This window comes from Microtus oregoni, unplaced genomic scaffold, assembly GCF_018167655.1.
Source record: "Microtus oregoni isolate MIOR12 unplaced genomic scaffold, Mior012 000105F_ref0000443, whole genome shotgun sequence".
Classification (NCBI taxonomy): domain Eukaryota; kingdom Metazoa; phylum Chordata; class Mammalia; order Rodentia; family Cricetidae; genus Microtus; species Microtus oregoni.
The window spans coordinates 1,829,887-1,848,291 of NW_024544720.1; the positions used below are offsets into that span (position 1 = coordinate 1,829,887).

At 44.7% G+C, this 18,405-nt stretch overlaps 1 protein-coding gene and 1 non-coding gene across 9 annotated transcripts in view; both read right to left on the minus strand.

Annotated features, from left to right (window-relative positions):
• The window catches only part of LOC121443361 (dual specificity protein phosphatase CDC14B), a 74,816-nt gene extending 69,768 nt beyond the window's left edge, over positions 1 to 5,048 (minus strand). For 7 of the 8 annotated variants that reach the window (XR_005973655.1, XR_005973656.1, XM_041645099.1 and 4 more), the window contains exon 1: positions 4,152 to 5,048. Coding sequence is in view for 5 of the 8 variants with exons in the window: in XM_041645099.1 (XP_041501033.1) it covers positions 4,152 to 4,311 (160 nt within the window). In the remaining 3 variants the exon portion in view is untranslated. The remainder of the gene's footprint in view (positions 1 to 4,151) is intronic. The other variant, XM_041645101.1, reaches the window with a different exon arrangement.
• Positions 5,049 to 17,649: 12,601 nt separating this feature from the next.
• Positions 17,650 to 17,756, minus strand: LOC121443407. Its single transcript, XR_005973662.1, has one exon. It is a non-coding gene; the product is annotated as a U6 spliceosomal RNA (small nuclear RNA).
• Between the last annotated feature and the right edge of the window lie 649 nt (positions 17,757 to 18,405).

Below are 18,405 nucleotides of genomic sequence, written 5' to 3' on the forward strand. Positions count from 1 at the left end.
ATTTTTTCTCATCTATTGTCCCAATTTTGGATCTTACAGTTTTCAACCCACTGAAAACTCAAGTCCTCTTTTTTTTCTCTGCTTCCTTTGTGTATCTTTAGTATCTCGGGGTATCAGCTACACAGTTCACCTGTCTTTAGGAGATTTGGTTTTCACGGTACACCAGAAATACAGTTCAAGTTTAAAAAAAAAAAATCAATAACAAAGCATACTGCTTGTGTCGGGGTAAGAATTAAACCACTATTGAGTAGGTTGGCTCCTGGAAAGAGTAAAGCCCCCACCCAGAGCACAGCAGTGAGGCTAGCCAGTCTCTGGACCAAACAAGAATGATGACCACACAATGCTGCACTCTGGTGTCGGCAGGAATTCAATTTACAGATTGAATAAGCCATCATAAAAATATCAAGGATCCGCCAGGCGATGGTGGTGCACGCCTTTAATCCCAGCACTCGGGAGGCAGAGGCAAGCGGATCTCTGTGAGTTTGAGACCAGCCTGGTCTACAGAGCTAGTTCCAGGACAGGCTCCAAAGCCATAGAGAAACCCTGTCTCGAAAAACTAAAAAAAAAAAAAAAAAAAAAAAAAAAAAAAAATCAAGGATCCACCTGCAATGGTGGCAAATCCTTTAATCCCAGTACTTGGGAAACAGAGGCAGGCAAACCTCTGTAAATTCAAGGCCCCGTCTTGTCTACAAAGCTAGCCAGGGCTACACAGAGAAATCCTGTCTCAAAAATAATTTAATTAATTAATTATATCAAGGGTCTTGTCTGGGGTCTAGAGATGTAGCTCAGTGCTTGCCTAGGATGTTGAAGCCCTGGATTTATCCCAGTACCACGTAAGACCAGGCAAAGTCATTTGTGTTTATAATCCCAGCACCCAGATGGAAGGCTCACATGTTCAAGAGCCCTCCTCAGCTACACAGCGCACTTGAGGCAAACCTAAACTGTGTGAGAAAAAAAGCTTTAGGAACAGAACAGGCGAAACAGACAACATGGTTTAATTTTTCCAAACCATGCCTGCTACAAGAGTCTTTCTGTTCACTAACGAGTATTGGTAAAGACGTAGAAATGATTGGCACCTCAAGGGTAGAAAGCTGACGGCGAAAGCTCTTTTTAAAACAGTCTGGCAGCTGCCAAAGATGAAAACACGAAGTTAGCACACAATTCAAGAAGTATACTCCCAGCTACGCATCAAAGGAGCTGAGCATGTCCTGAACACAAAGGTGGATGGTGGCAACATGCATACAGGTCCAAAAGTCCACTGAAGCTGTATAAATTGGCCCGACATTTTTATTTCTAGAATCCGCTCAAAAATGCAGTCACAAATACACAGACTCCATCCACGGGGATGCTTCCACAGCCATTTGCAATAGAACCGAACACATTCCCAAGTATTCTCGCTCACTACTGCTAAAGAAATCGTGATTCAGCCATACAATATGATAGCACTCGGCAGTTAAAAACAACCATCCTGATGGCTCAGCTGGAAAGAGAGCCTCCAGCCAAGACTGATGACCTTAGTTCAATTCTGGAAACCCGTGTGGTAGAAGTGAATCAGCTCCCACAAGCTATCCTGACTTGTACACTGGGCCCCGTTAAGGTGAAATCAATAACTCCCCTCCATCCCCCAACACAGATAAAGTAAAAATTAAAATTAAAAAAAGTGAAGGATTAAAAAAAAAAAAAGACCAAACTGTTTTGGTAATAATGTCTGATTTTCTTAAACAATTAAGAAAACTGTCAGGCCTGGACGGTGGTGGCACACACCTTTAATTCCAGAGTGAGTTCCAGGGCAGGCTCCAAAGCTACACAGAGAAGCCCTGTCTCGAAAGGAAAAAAAAAAAAAAGCAAGAAAGAAAACTGTCGGGTATCAAGTATGGTGGCACATCCCTTTAATCCCAGCACTTGGGGAAGTAGAGGCAGGAAAACCCAAACCAGCTTGCTACAGAGTGAGACCCTGTATCGAAAAGCAAATTACAGTAAGACAATGACTGGGGCAAAAACAATTTGGGAAATTAAAAGACCAGGTGCCATTTGCTAAGCACAAAGCCTTCCTCCATCAGCACCTCACACAAAATAAATAAAATTAAAAGTAATCTGATCTTTCCAACTTTTGTATTGTTTTTGTTTTTCGAGACTGGGCTTCTCTGTATAGCTTTGGCTGTTCTGAACTCACTATGTAGACCAAGCTGACCTCAAACTCATAGAGATCCGTTTGCCTCTGCCTCCCAAATGCTGGGATTGAAGGCGCGGGCCACCACTGCCCAACAGTTGACATTTTCTAAAATTAATTCTTTGATGGTTTCCTCAAGAAGGCTTGCCAAGTTACACTCTATCCCCATGAAATAGAAATATTTCCTCCGACTGCTGTCAAAATTCTTCTGGTGGGTTGTAGCTCAATGCTGGGAGAGCTAGCCTAGCACGCACAAAGCCCTGATGCCAGCTTCGGGGCCACTAACAATTTCTATTTGAAAGCAACCACCTAATCTTATTACAGCTTTTTTTTTTCTTTTCTTTTTGTTTTTGTTTTGAGACAGGATCTCTCTACACAGACCTGGCTGTTCTGGAATTCACTATACAGATGAGGCTAACCTTGAACTCACAAAGATCCACCTGACTCTGCCTAAAGAGTGCTATTAGGATTAAAGGCCCAGTCTTACAACTTTTAATGAAAACTATCTAAATGTTCAACAGAGAACTGTCTAAATTTATAAAACATTTAAATCTATAACTGTGTTTAAATCCATAAACCTTTTTTTTTAAGTTTTATCCTTTAAAGCCACACATCCTTTGGTTTAGGTAGTAATTAATCAAATGAGGTTTTGAACACAGCAACTGGAGGCTGACATTCTGCCCTGAAGTACTCTGCAGAGCAATGCAAAGTCAACTGTATGCCATCCCGCACGGATTTGCAAAGAATAGATACATATGTGCGCGGGTTCAAGGTGTTTCTGGAAAGATTCACGAGAAATTGGCAACATCGGTTACATTTGGACACTCCTGTTCTTTGCCACCAACTTTTCTCAGTATACTCTTGTGTACCTCTACAATTCAGAGCTATACAGGGCTTAACTTGTTCCCATAATAAATAGCCCTAACCAAAGATGATTTTAAGAAGTGTAAGAAAGAGCGGAAAGAATGCGCAGATCCCACCAGCACGAAGGAACCTGGGCAAGCTGGCATCTCCTCCTGCAGGGCCACCCCTAGGCCTGGAAAGAAGCCAGTCAGAGGCTGTACTTAAAGCAACTCCTTTCTCTTCCTCCTTCAAACGCTAAGAAACCTTCCCCTCTCCTCTCGGCTTCCTTTAAAATCGGTCTTATTTTCTAGATGCCCATCAATCTAGAATATAGTTTCTACTAAATTTCTGTGTCTGTGTAAACACTTCCTAAATCAATAACGTTGTCGCCAACTGAGCCCACCTAAGAAAGTCCAAGTCCAAGGCCTGAAAACCGTTTCTTAAAACCCCACGCCGAGGTGGACACCATCCGCCCCAGAAAACGCGGCACATTCCCTCAACCGCGCAGACAGCTATGCAGTTGATAAAGCGATTTCACGTACAGCAGCACACCGAAGGCAAGCTCTGGCTTCGACACCAATCCCGGCAAACCCAGCAGTTGCCAAATTAATTTCAAGGACTGAGACACTAAGAAAAATCACCCCTCGAAAGCGGTTTTTCTACATGCCAGTCCGAACTGGCGGGGATTTCTCAAAAGTGACACCTCTGGGCTCTCAGAACGCTGGATGGTTCCAACGCCATCACCGTGACACCTCTCTGGATGCGCCGGAGGGAGGGCAAGGATCTCCGAGGAGGCCTGAGGAGGGCGCGACGGCGTGGGGAAGAGGGGGCAAGGGCCAGGGGCTCGGGGTGGGGGGGCGATCCCTCGCGTTGCTAAGGCGCAGCGGGGGCTTGGGCCCTCGGGCCAGTAAAGATCAGCGCCCTCGGAGCTCAGCAGAAACTCGGACAGGCGTGAGAACAACCGCGCCAGCTTTCCCGAAGTGAGGTGGGTTCGAGGGCACAGTCCTCACCGCCTCCGGAGGCCGGGTGCATTTTACAGAGGTGACCCTCGGCCCCTCTCGGTGTAAAAGTTGCAGCCGCCGGCGCGAGAGTCGCGAGGAAGCCGCGAGTCTCGTGGGGGGTGTGGCGGGGGGCTCACCCGTGATGTCCAGGTACAGGTCGTCCTGCTGCTCCAGGCGGTGCAGCTCCTGCGGCGTGGAGCTGCGGCTCTTCTTCACGCCGGGAGAGGAGGACGAGATGCGGCGCGAGCAGGGGGGCGCGGTAGCCCAAGCCGAGCGCCGCTCGCTCTTGCGCTTCATGGAGGCGGCCGCGGCCCGTCAGGGGACCGCGACCATGGCCCGGCAGCCCGGCCCCGAGTCCTCGAGCTGCGTCTCCCGCCGCCCGCGCCCCGGGGGCCACACAGCGCTGGCCAGCGGCTGGGGCAAAGCGCGCGCGCCCTGGAACGCTGCTGCGTGGGCGTCCGAGCTCTGCGGGCCGCAGCTCCCGGGGACCCCCAGGAGGGATGTTCCGTGGAGCTTCATTCACAAAAAAGAAGGGCCCACAACCCTCCTCGGGGCCCGCCGGCTAGGGCCGTTCATTGGTCAGCGCGGCGTGACGTCACGCAGCCGGGGCCTTCCTACAGGCAGGTACCCGGTGACGCCATAAAGAAAAGTCTGAGCGCTTCCGCCAATCGGGCAGAAAGCATGCTGGCGACCCCTGGGTGGGATGCCCCTAACTTTTGTCTCCCGTGTCCAGGTGCGACGCCCCAGCCCCCAGTTCTTCGAGTGAGTCCCCAGGTTCCTGCACAGCCCTGCCCAAGTGACTCCACTCCGGGGCTTTGGGATGGAATTTTCTTTTCTTTCTTTTTTAAAAGTGTTTCTTGGGTTTCCTTGTAATTCGCGCCAAGGGAGCCTTGTCATGGCCGCCTGCTAGGAGAGTGTAGCCTGCTGAAGAGGTCAGCAGCCCAGTGGTCACAAGGCAGAGCGTACCTCGGAACTTGGAAGTTCAGCCCCGCGCTGCTTTTCTCCACCTATCGGGACAGAGCAATGAGGGCTTCTCGGAGTCGGTTTAAAAAAAAAAAAAAAAAAGACAAGCCACCTGGAGACTTGATTTGCCGTGGTTTGCCCCTTCCGCACCTCGTCCCGGGACCCTGGAGCTGCGCTCACTCCTGCCGTGCGTAGCCCGGGTGCCCACGGTCTGATTTAACAAGAAGTGTAGGAGCACGTGGCCAGCGGGGCCCTCGGACTTTGCTCTTTCAGTTCTGCAGGAATGCAGTCCCATATTTTGCTACTGTGTTAAAAATTTGTCAGACCTTTTCGGAACTTGACCACAGCTGCCATTTTGAAGGGCCTAGCTCCACCGTAGCATCTAAATAGGCGAGAAGTCTGGAAACTGCCTTTGGAGTCGGTGGTCCCAAATTCTCCATCTGCAGGACAATTCCTGTTGTCCACAGCGATTTAACTCCCAGTCTGCAAGGGAAGCCAGAGTCAGGAATAAATTTCAGCACCTCTTCCCTTCCCCCAAGGAACCTCTCAGAAATGCAGATTTCACGGAGTTCCTCGCTCTAGGGTAGTTTTGGCTTTTGTTTTAAAGCGATCCATTAAAACAGCTAAGTGGGAAAATAAAGAGAGTGGGACGTCGCCTTAGCCAGGAACCGCTTAAGAACTTGCTCGGTTTCGTGTTCATCTTTCGGTTTTCCGTAAGGATGCCAACGTAGGCCTTAGATTTAAAATGTTCTACATGTTTGTCGTGGGAGCAAAAACATTTGACCTGGAAGAGGAAGTCTTTTCACACTGTTCCAGTAGAAAGGCCACCACGTGTCACAATCAGAAATTTTAAGAGTAGATTTTTTTTTAATAATTACATCAGGGTTACTCCAGTGGGTCCCTAGGATTATAGAGAAGAAAGTATTCTAAAAGATTATGTGTTGTGTCTTACTAAGCAGACTAGCCTCTCCAGTGCTGGGATTACAGATGTGGGCCACCGCAGGCACCTTACAGGGTTTTTTCTGTGCGTGTGTCCAGTGTGTTACACTTTTCGAGGTTCTGGGATTTTCACCCAGGGCCTTGCACGTGATCTATTAGTAAATCAAATTCCTGGCCCACGTTATTTTTTGAGACTGGCTTTGTCAAATGTCTAAGAGCCAAGTAGTTTCCATATTCAGCTGATTTCCTCTCACCTTCAAATAGAGTGTATGGGCTAGATTCTAGTTGTTGGAAATTCTAACAAAATGCATATATGGCTTAAGTAAAGGGGGAGAGCTTATGTATACACAATTATACCATGTAAGCATTTTCGTATTTTGCAAATTCATAATTTTGTGATCTTGCTGAAATAGTATTTTTAAATCAAGGCTTTTGATTAAACCTTCTAATTATTCAGACATGTCTTTCATTTTGGGGAACTAGAAGCCACGTGTTAAACATGTTCATCATTTGGGTATGGCCACACAGGCCTATAATATATAAGCATTTGGAAGGTGGAGGCTGGAGGATACGGAGTTTAAGATCATCCTCTCTTAAATTAGGCTACAACCAGATCCAAATAAAAAGATTTAAGACCAGTCAGATGGCACATGGGAAAAGGCACATGCCAGCAAATGTCACAACCTGAGTTCAATCTCTGGGCACCCATTTGTTAGAAGAGAACCAGCTCCCGCAAACTGTCTTCTGCCGCATACCCCTCCAAACATAAAGAAATAAGTAAATGTAACCTCAAGCTCTCCTTATATTTTGTTTTCCTGTCATGGTTATATAGTGGCAGGAACTATCTCAGCTGATCTTTGTTGTGTGTGTGACATTGCCTTTGAATGGTCTGGTTTCTAGGTTCTGAAACTTTGGCTGCAGGAAAGTGCCTGAGTTTGCTTGTATGAGTATATTATTGTTCATTGTTTGCTCACTGGCCACAGAATTGTAGAGTTTGAAAGCACCTTAAACAGTATTTGGTCTGAGGCTCTCCTTTGACAGTGAGGACAGGGGACACAGAGGAGTGGTCAGTCAAGATAGAAAGACAGGGAACATTATGGGGGCCTGGGAAGGAGAAGCCCCTTACTCAGAATTCTCACTGAAGGATCTTAGCAGCTGAGAACCAAGAATTTCAGACTAGGACCAGAGAGATGGTTGAGAAGTTAAGAGTGAACACTGCTTTTGCAGTTTGGTTTCTAGCACCCAGGTCAAGCTGCTCACTACTGCCTGAAACTCCAGCTCCAGAGAATCTGGCAACCTAAGCACCTGAACGCATATGTACTGCGGTACATGAATAATTCCAGAAAAGTTCCAGACTGGGAGATGGCTCAGCGGGTAAAGTAATTTTGATGTAACAATGAGGGCCTGAGTTTGGATCCCTAGTACCCATGTAAATAAAAAAAAAAAAAAAACCCACGGATAAGTATGTATAATCCCAGCATTGAGGAGACAGACATAGGAGGATTTCTGAGGCTCCATGGCCAGTCTGCCTCCACACACACACAGGTGCTTGTGCACCCACATGAACGCACACACAATTCCAGCACAGTGTTGTTGTAAAGGTTCAAATTGAAGTCTTCTTGGTAAAGCCTAATTTGCAAAGGTTCAATATTCTTTTATATAGAAATATTTTCAGGGGCTGGTGTGTTTTATATCTTTTAAAAATAAACTCATCCCATGGGGCTGGAGAGATGACTCCATGGTTAAGAGCGGTGGCTACTCTTCCAGAGGACCCGAGTTAAATTGTGCTCATATGGCAGCTCACTATAGTCTGCAACTCCAGTTCTAAGGCCTCTGACACCCTCACACGGACATGCACGCAGACAAAACGCCAAGCCTGTAAAATCATTTCTTTTTAAAATAAAACTGTTTCCTGCTGGGCATGATGACACCCCTTTAACCCATGGGAGGTTGAAGCCGGAGAAGTATGGTGAGTTTGAGGTCAGCCTGGGCCACCTAGTGAACTTCATGTCAGCTGGAATATAGAGTGAGACATTATCTCCAAAACCCAAAGTAAATTTTAATTGTTTTCGGTTTTTTGAGAAAGAGCCTCACTATGTAGCTCTGGTTGTTCTGGAACTCAGAATGTAGACCACAACGGCTTCAGACTCAGAGATCTGCCTGCCTCGGCGTGTTGTGGAATAATCTTTTTTGTACACTGTGAATGTGTGTCACTCAGATTGGTTTAATAAAAAGCTGAAAGGCAAGATTTTGGGGGCAGAGAGGACACTGGGAAGAAGAGGGGCAGAGATGCCAGGAGATGCAGAGTCATCAGGATGGGCACTATGAAGATGAGGTAATAAAGCCACTATGAATATGGTCACTCAGATTGGTTTAATAAAAATCTGAAAGGCCAATAGTTTAGGCAGGATTTTTGGGGCAGAGAGGATGCTGGGAAGAAGAAAGGTGAAAACGCCAAGAGATGCAGAACAAGCAGAAGGACACTACAGAGATGAAGTAATAAAGCCACAAGGCAGAAAGTAAATTAGTAGAAATGAGTTAATTTAAGTTATAAGAGCTAACAAGCCTAATCTATCAGCTGAGCTTTCATAATCAATAAGAAGTCTCCATGTGGTTATTTGGGAGCTGGCTCATGGGACAAAGATTTGCTACATCAGCCTCCCAAGTGCTGGAATTAAAGGTATACACCACCATGTCTGGCTCAAAGTAAATTTTTTAAAAAGTATAATTAGCAATGGTAAAAACAAAGATTGTACAAGGATTTTGAGTGGACTCGAAAGGCTCGTGTGTTAAAGGTTTGGTTCTCCCTAAGCACTATGGGAAATGGTGGGAATCAAAGAGGCAGGCCCTACTAAGAGGTTTTCAGTCATTGGTAGCATGCCATTATAGGGAACTGTGAGACATTTTTCAGTTCTTTTTTTTTTTTTTTTTTTTTTTTATTTTTCGAGACAGGGTTTCTCCGTAGCTTTTGGTTCCTGTCCTGGAACTAGCTCTTGTAGACCAGGCTGGCCTCGAACTCACAGAGATCCGCCTGCCTCTGCCTCCCGAGTGCTGGGATTAAAGGCGTGCGCCACCACCGCCCGGCTTTCAGTTCTTGACTATGAAGTTAGCAGCTTTATTCTACACTTTATGTTTGCCATATCTGTTGTCTCACCAATGGCCCCAAAGCAGTGAACCAACCAAGTGTAAGCCTCTGAAACTATAAGTCAATATAACAATTCTTCTTTTTAAGTTGATTTTCTCAGGTATTTTCTTACAGAAATGAAAGCTAACACATTAGGTATTAGTTCAGTGAGTTATAAAATTCTTTATGGTAGGTAACCACTGACCAAAACAAGTTATATAACCAGTGAGTCTTTTTTATTTGTTTTATTTCTTGAGACAGTGTCTATGTAGCTCTGACTGTCTGAAACTCACTATGTAGATCAGGGTGACCTGGATCCAGCTCTGTCTGCCTCTGCTTTCTGAGTACTGGTATTAAAAGCATGTGACACCATGCCCAGCTCCCAATGAGTCTTTTTAAAATATCACCTCCTGTAGTTTAAATTTGATTTGAGGATACCTCCCAAAGGGCTGGAGAGATGGCTCAGCAGTTAAGAGTACTGCCTGATCTTCCAAGGGTCCTGAGTTCAATTCCCAGCAACCACATGGTAGCTCACAACCATCTATAATGAGATCTGGTGCCCTCCTGAGGAAGAGGACCTGGCCAGTCGTCCTCATCAACTTAGACCATGAAATCCAATATGGACAAGCTCAACAAAACCACCATATATGGGCTGCCCATGCATGCCCATGCCTCCTACTTCCCAAAGATTCATTTATGTTGGGGGCTTGGTGTTCAACATGGGGGTATTGATATGATGGAACTTTTAAGAGAAGGGATTAGTAGAAAGTTAGTAAGTCTTGGGGGTACCACCTTTAGAAGGGATTAATACAGGTGTCCTACACCAAGGTTAGCCCCTAAGAGGGTAGATTAATAGAGGAGAGGCTAGCACTTCACCTGAATCTCTCTTCTGTGTGTGTCACTTGCTACTCTCAAACTGCTGCAGTTTTCACCATTTACCCAGTACACACTGGGGCTATGCCCCACGTGCTGGGGTCAAAGGTGTGTGCCATCACCCTAGTAAACTTCCAACACTGTGAGCTAAACAAATCTCTTTTTTTTTTTGAAATAACTAACCTCTGGTATTCTGTTACAGTAATAACCATGAGCTAACCCTACATACAGACATGAGCATGATTCTGTAGGTCAGACCTCTACCCAAACCATGTCCTGTAGCCATTCCCCTGCCTCCAACTCCCTCTTTTTGCTTCACTTTCTACTCTCCAGGTCAGATATAGCTTCTGGCACGCTACTTTGGCTTCTGAAATTTATTTCTGGCGCTCTCATCCTGACCGAGTTGGATCAGCTCTTCTGGCTGAATCCAGGTACTCTTAGACACACGGGGCTTGGACAGTTTCTCCCAGACTCTTCGGAAGTGGCTGCAGATCCAAGTAGACTCTGCCTATGGGCCCTGCTGCCAGACTAGGCGGCCTCCTCCCAGGGCAGGAGACAGTAGGCTTCACAGTCAAAATCAGCAAAGATAATCATGTAACTGGAGATAGCCAACCTGCTCCTTTACCCACGCTACACCTTTTTTTTTTTTTTTTTTTTTTTGCCAACTATTACAAAACAAGACAGACATTCTTGTCTAACTCTCCCCTTACAGATATGGAAGTAATTGAAAGACATCAATTTCAAGTCTCTTAGTCTGTCGCAATGTAAAAGCAATTTATTCTTCATCTCCTGGTGGGGCTAGGAAGAACATTCTCGAAGATTGTCCAGTTTGAGAAGAGAACTAACTACCAATTCGAATACAGTGATTTCCTCTGGGCCTTTTTTTTATTCAAGCCCCTGTGTGGGGAGGAAGTCCTAGTCCACCCTTAGGTCTCCGTTTTCCCACAAAGGCCAGAAGAGGGCCTCAGATTCCCTGGAACCTGAGTTTCAGGAGTAATCTACCATATGTGTCCTGGTCTTCTGCAAGAGCAGTAACAAAACAGCCTGAGCCACCTCTTCAGCCCTCATTCTGTTTTTAAATGCAATCATGCAAACAGTGAATCCTTTAATCCAAAGTCAGTAGCTAGGGAAGAGGGAAAACATCCAAAGGTTAAGGAACCCATAACACAAGCAACCAAATTATGAAAATTAGTGAAAGTGACTCATGTCTTGTGCATGTCTGTGCTTGCGTGAGTTTATGTGTGTGCCTCTGTGTGTGTTGTGTGTATACACATAAGGTCATATACAGTTATGCCCGTGTGTGTGGTAGCCAAAGGTTGACAGGTGTCTTTCCTCAATAAATCTCCATCTTTTTATATGTTAATTTAAATTTTTGATTTTATATGTGTGGGTGGTTTGCCTGCATGCCTGGTGCCTGGTGCCTGGAGGACAAAGAGGGCCTTGGATTCTCTGGAACTGGAGTTACAGATGGCTATGAGCTCTCATGTAGAACAGAACCTGGAAGCACAGTCAGTGTTCTGAGCCATCTCTCCAGCCCCTCCACCTTTATTTTTTGAGGCAGCGTTTCTCATTGAGTTTGATGTTCATCTGATTCAGTGGCTGGATGGCTAAGGGACTTCAGGGACTCACCTGCTGCTACCCTTACATCCCTTCTAGGACACACATTGCCTTCTGCAGGTGATCCCTGCTCTTGCTCTGCTCAGAGAGGTCCACCTGACTCAGGCTTGGGACCAAGGGTGCGTACTGCTACAGTTGGCTCTGGTCTATTTTTCAATCCTGAGACAAAACTTAAGAAGGCATACAAGTAGAAAAAATATATATGTATATATAAAATGTATATATAAATAAAAATATATAAATATATGTATATATAAATAATTTGATACATTATAATGGGGTGTTGATGCTAGGAGCGGAACCCATGTTCTCCCTTGCTCTCTCGTGCACTCTCTGTTTTGTTTGTTGTTTGTTTTTTTTTAATATTTATTATGTATACAACATTCTGCCTCCATGTATGCCTGTACGCCAGAGGAGGGCGCCAGATCTCAGTACAGATGGTTGTGAGCCACCATGTGGTTGCTGGGAATTGAACTCAGGACCTCTGGAAGAGCAGCCAGTGCTCTCAACCTCTGAGCCATCTCTCCAGCCCCCTGTTGTTTGTTTTTTGAGACATGGTTTCTCTCACTCTGTAGACCAGGCTGGCCTCTAACTCAGAGATTTGCCTGTACCACCACCAGCCAGTCCCACGTTCTCTCTCTCTCTCTTTTTGTTTTTTTCGAGACAGGGTTGAACCTGTCCTGGAACTAGCTCTGTAGACCAGGCTGGTCTCGAACTCACAGAGATCTGCCTGCCTCTGCCTACCGAGTGCTGGGATTAAAGGTGTGCGCCACCATCGCCCGGCCCCTACATTATCTCTCTCTTTTTTTTTTTAAGATTTATTTATTTATTATGTACACAGTGTTTGGCCTCCATGTATGCCCGCATGCCAGAAGAGGGCACCAGATCTCATTACAGATGGTTGTGAGCCACCATGTGTTTGCTGGAAATTGAACTCAGGACCTCTAGAAGAGCAGTCGGTGCTCTTAACCTCTGAGCCATCTCTCCAGCCCCCCCCCCCCACGTTATCTCTTATGCCAGCTAAATGTCCTACCACTAACCTACATCCCTCTCCCTACTGGGTTTTGGGGGATGTTGTTATTTTGCTTGAGACAGAGTCTTCTTGCTAAGCAACCCCAAAGATAGCTTAGAACTCACAGAGCTCTGTTTGCCTCCTGAGTGCTAGGATTTTAATGAATTTTGTGTGATGTCATTGACAGCCCGGAGTTCTCCATCCACACACTAGTTTCCAATGTAGGGAAGTGACACTTTTTTTCTCTCCTCCAAAAGTGTCAGTGCTTATGGTGTTTAAGTGTGGTGACATGTCTCCATACCAGGAAGTCTCTGGGGCTAAATTTTAATTTCCCAAAATCCTAACAAATATGGATCATTTGTGTAGGTAGACATATTTAAGGTTCTGGGAAGCAAATGATAGCCACAAGCATGCGAGGCAAGAACTCAACCACCGAGCTACACTCCCAGCCCTCTGACAAAGAGGGTTGCGAGACAGGGTCTCTGGTCTCAAACTACTATCCTCCTGTCTCTCATTCTGTACTGTGGAGGTGAGAGTGCAGGCCTCCATTCCCACACAATGCCTGGAAATGAAAAGCTGTTCCGTTTACATTAAGTCAGTAAATGTGCTCACGTATGACATTTCAAGGCCTTAATGGTTGAAATCTAGAAATGCCAGTGACTCACCGATTCCAGACTGCTAGCTGAATAAGACTAAATAACAGCCAGCTGTAGGACTCACTAAAGAACCTTTTAAAACATTCTGACTTCCTACCTACATTTTTAAGTCATTGTACGAAGATCGGCATAGCATGCAAAATGCTTTTCTTGAAACCAGTTTGACTTCTGTAAGTGCTTTGATCCAGTGTCTTACTGTGATGAACAAGGCTGATGCGTAGCTGCTGGGAGCTGCTCTGAACTCTGGAGCTTCTACTGACTGTAGTCCCCAACCTTCCAGTTCCTGTGAACTAGTCTGCCCCATGCAAAGGGATGCTTGTCACTCATTTCGTACTTTGTTTTTGAATCAGGGTCTTATGTAGTAGCCCAGGCTGGTCTCATACTCACTATGTAGCTGAGGATGACCTGAACTTCTGGTCCTTCTGCCTCCATCTCCAAAGTGCTTGAGCTGCAGAGATGTGGCACTGTGTCTGGGCATATGCAGCACTGGGAATCTGGGCTTCATGGGTGTCAGCCACTCTACTTGCTGAGCTATGTTCCCTAGCCTTCTTTTTAAAATTACATTTATTTGTTTTTGTGTGTGAGTATATATGTATGTATTCACGTGTTTGCCACAGCATGTGTGTGTGCACATGTGTGTGTAGGTGTGTGCGTGTGTGTGTGTGTGTGTGTGTGTGTATGTTAGAAGGCTGTCAGAGAACAACATACATTACTCAGTTCTCTCATTCCACCAAATGGGTCCCAGGAATTGAACTCAGTTCATCAGGATTTAATTTGGGAAGCAGAGTAGGTAAAGCTATGTAAATTTTAAACCAGTCTAATCCACATAGTGAGCATGAGGCCAAACAGGGCTACATAGTGAGATCCTGCCTCATAAAACAAAAAAGCAAGAAACTACACACACATTTAAATATATATTTATAAATTTTGTTTATTTGCTTGTTTATTTTGTTTTTTTTTTTTGAGACAGAGTTTCTCGTAGCTTTGGGGCCTGTCCAGGCTGGCCTCGAACTCAAAGAGATCTGCCTGCTTCCGCCTCCTAAGTGCTGGGATTAAAGGTGTGTGCCACCACTGCCCAGCCTAAATATGTGTGTATGTATGTGTGTATGTATATGTGTATGTATGTATACATATACATGTATAATATATATACAGTACACATATATGTATATATATAAATGTGTGTATTACATAAAGGATTTTTTTTCTCTGTAACTGCTTTGTTTTCTGGGATCATGTTGTGTGGTAACATAAGTGAAAATGATCCCCATAGACTTACATATTTAAATACTTGGTCCCCAGTGGGTAGACCTGTTTGGGAAGGAGGAGGTGTGTCACAGTGGAGGGCTTTGAGGTTTACAAACCCGTACCATTCCAGTTGGCTCTCTGTCTCACTGTCTAAACGTGACCTCTCAGCTACAGTACACGCCTGCCACGACAGTTGCAGGTTCTAACCCCTCTGAAACTGAGTCCCTTTAGATGTTTCCCTCTGTAAGTTCCCTTGGTCGTGACATCTCTGAACAGCAATAAAAAGTAACTAAGACACGCCTCTCAGCTATGCACGCTTTTGGTTTGTATCTCACGGGTATATACGATAAACACAATGTCCTTGACCATTTTTCTGGTGCTGGACATTTGGGGCATCTCCAGTTCATAGCTGTGACAGTGTTACAGTTGGCATCCTCCAGCCTCTTGTCTGGCTTCTATGTGAGGCAGACTCTGGAGATGTATACAGTGCTGGGATTACAGGTGTGTACTACCATGCCTGGCTGATTGTGTGTGTGTGTGTGTGTGTGTGTGTGTGTGTGTGTGTGTGTATGCACATATGTGTGCAGTGCCCAAGGAGTCCTGAAGAGCGTGTTGGGTCCTCTGGAGCTGGAGTCACTTGTGGTTGTGAGCTACCTGGATTTGGGTCCTCTGAAGATCAGTGTTTTTTTTTTTTTTTTTTTTTTTTTTTTTTTGGTTGTTGCTTGTTTTTTGTTTTGTTTTGCTTTTCAAGACAGTTTCTTTGGCCTTGCCATCCTAGAACTAGCTCTGTCGACCAAGTTGGCTTCTGCCTCCCAAGGCCTGGGATTAAAGATGTGCACCACCACTGCCTGGTTCAGTATGTGATCTTAATATTGAATAATTCTTAACTAAGAATAAAATAAACAGAACAATAAATGTCTACAGAGCTAGTTCCAGGACAGGCTCCAAAGCCACAAAGAAACCCTGTCTCGAAAAACAAAAAAAACAAAGAAAACAAAACAAAAAAAAAAAAACCAGAACAACAAATGTTCTTTAAATGTTTTTATTATTTAGCCTGTTTTTATTTTATTTGTCTGAATCTTGTCTAAATCCAAAATATCATTGATATTTTTCTAGGAACTTTTTTTGTTTTTTGTGATTTAAAAAACACGTAGGCAGTGGTGGTGTGCACGTGTGTACATATGTGTTTATAAACATTACAGTGCATGTGCGGTTAGAAAACAACTTTCAGAAATTGATTCCCCCTTTCTACCAAGAACAGAACACAAGCTTTCAGGCTTGGTGACAAGTACCTTTTCCTCTCTGAGTCATCTCACTAGCCCCTAACAATTATGGAGGATTTGGTTTGTTGAGGTTTTTCTTTTGGGGGGCAGAGCATCACTATATACCTAGGTGGCCTAGAACTCACTATGTAGAGCAGCCTGGCGCAAACTCATAGTGATCTACTTCCTTCTGCCTTCTGAATGCTGGGATTAAAAGTATATGCAACCATGCCTAGCTAAAATGAATTTTTTAAGCTAAATTGAAAACCATTTTTTTACAAAATGTATGCATGTCAAGAGCACGTCTTAAATGATCCATCCATCCATCATCCATTCTTTCATCTGCCTGTGCTGCTAAGCAAGCATCTACCACCATGTCACAACCCAGCCCTAGAACGCTCTGCTTAAAATGACTATTGATTTTGAAGTAGAACACTACACATCCTTAGACGTTTCTCCATCTACATGGTCAGAGTTCACCTCGGCTGCATGGTAGAAGGTAACTTTAGCAAGTGTTTGCAGATTTCTCGTCTATCCCAAGTCCTCTTGGGGTTCATTCTCTATTTTAAATTAAGATTTACTTTGTTTCTAGGGATGGAACTCAGGGACCTTGTACATGCTGGGCAAGCATTTTACCATGGAACTACATACCCTTCCCCTAAAACAAAAATCTGAGCATGATTTCCCCCCAGTGCTCAAGATAACGTGAGACAAATACTGTCAATGAGCTACAGGCCAGCCTGATTGGTTTGTTTTCCTTTATTAGCTAGGGGCTGCTGTTGCCAGGGCTGTTATGCGACTTGTGGGCTAAGAGATCTTGCCTCAGCGTCCTGAGTAGTTGTGACTGCAGTTTAGTTGACTGTTCCTTGCTTTCAGCCATACTTTTCAAAATCTGCTGTTATGTCATCGAGGTTTTTGTTTGCACAGAGGTTCACTGCAGAAGGTTCCCAGTGAATTCCCTCATGGGGTCATGGCCCATGGGGAATCTGACCGTTCTGAGAAGGTGCAGCCCATGGGTCTCGGACCCCAGGTGTTGTCTTCAGAGGGTTTCATGCAAGGGTCGTAGTTAACTCTATCTGTTGTTTGAAGTGGCCAAAGAACAGCTTTCTCATAAGCTGGGAATGAGTTCCTGCCTCCCAGGTGATCCGTGACTTCACACATTGTCATCAGCCTGCTTTCAGGTTGTTTGTGGCCCCTCTGGAGTTTCTTGTAAAAAAGGTTCTTCTCTGTGAAATGTGTGTTCTGGATGATGGTTATAATAGTAATTCCACACGGTGTGCAAAGAGTGTATAGGTGAACACAGAGCACCACAAAAATGTTTTAGTTTTGTTTTGTTTGGTGGTATTGTGTAAGAACCCAGTGCCTTGAACATGCTAGGTAAGTACTGAGCCACACTCCCCAGTCCAATATTATTGTTTTATCTACAATGTCTACATTTTTCATAGAAAGAGTTTCAGGATTTCGATTTTAGTATAATCATGACCTGGGTGGGAGTATGTTTATATAGTTCAGTGTGCATTATAATTTTATAACACACACACAATGCCCAGGCTGGTCCTGGGCGCCAGTGAATGATCCATTTCCCAAGTAAGTGAGACTATAGGTGCATGTTACCTGTGATGGTTTAAATTACAATGGTCCCCAGAGGCTCATGTATTTGAATGCTTAGTCACCAGGGAATTGGACTGTTTGAAAGGATTAGAAGGGTTAGAAGATGTGGCCTTGGTGGAAGAGGTATACCACTGGAGGGTGGGCTCTGAGGTTTCAAAAGCCCATAAGCATTATCTGTCTGTCTGTCTGTCTCTGCCTGCAGATCAGGATGTAAAGGTCTTACAACACCTACATACCACCATGCTTCCTGCCATGATGCTAATGCTTTGAGTCTCTGAAACTGTAAACACATCCCCAATTAAATGCCTTTTTTAAACTGCAGAATTCTACAAAAATATGGAAGGCTTTACAAATCTATATGTTATGCTTGTGAAGAGGCTATGCTAATCTTCTCTGTATCATTCAGATTTTAGTATGTATGTTGCCAAAGCGAGTACTTAAATGCTTTTTTTTTTTTAAAGAGTTGGGCAGTGGTGGCACATGCCTTTAATCCCAGCACTCAGGAGGCAGAGGCAGGTGGATCTCTGTGAGTTCAAGACCAGCCTGCTCTACAAAGCAAGTTTCACAGCCAAGGCTGTCTCGAAGACAACAACAACAAAGAGTCGCCGTGATCATGGTACCCCTTCACAGACAGCATCACACCCAGCTGTTGCCTTGGTATTCATATATTCGGGTGGCAACCGTATGCACAGTCCTTATGGATCTGTACCTCCCTAAAGCCACAAATATAACACTTATTTATACTTGCAAATATATAAATTTTGGTTAAAACTGGCAAAAGGGGATCTGGCTATTATTCTTTCTTTTATGTTCAAAATAGAACAGGCTGGGTGTGACAGCATATACCTGTATTAATTCCGGCACCGAGAGGTTGGGGCAGGAGGCTTGAGAGTTCAAGACCAGCCTAAGATAGACAGGTTTGTGGTTGTTTTAAGATTTATTCCTTACACATTGTATGTGTGTGTATCAGAGGACATGTACGCCATTTGCATGCACATGCTGATGAGGTCAGATCCCCTGGAACTGGAGTTATAAGCATTTGTGAGAGGCCTGGTATGGGTGCAGGAAAACAAACCCAGGACCTCT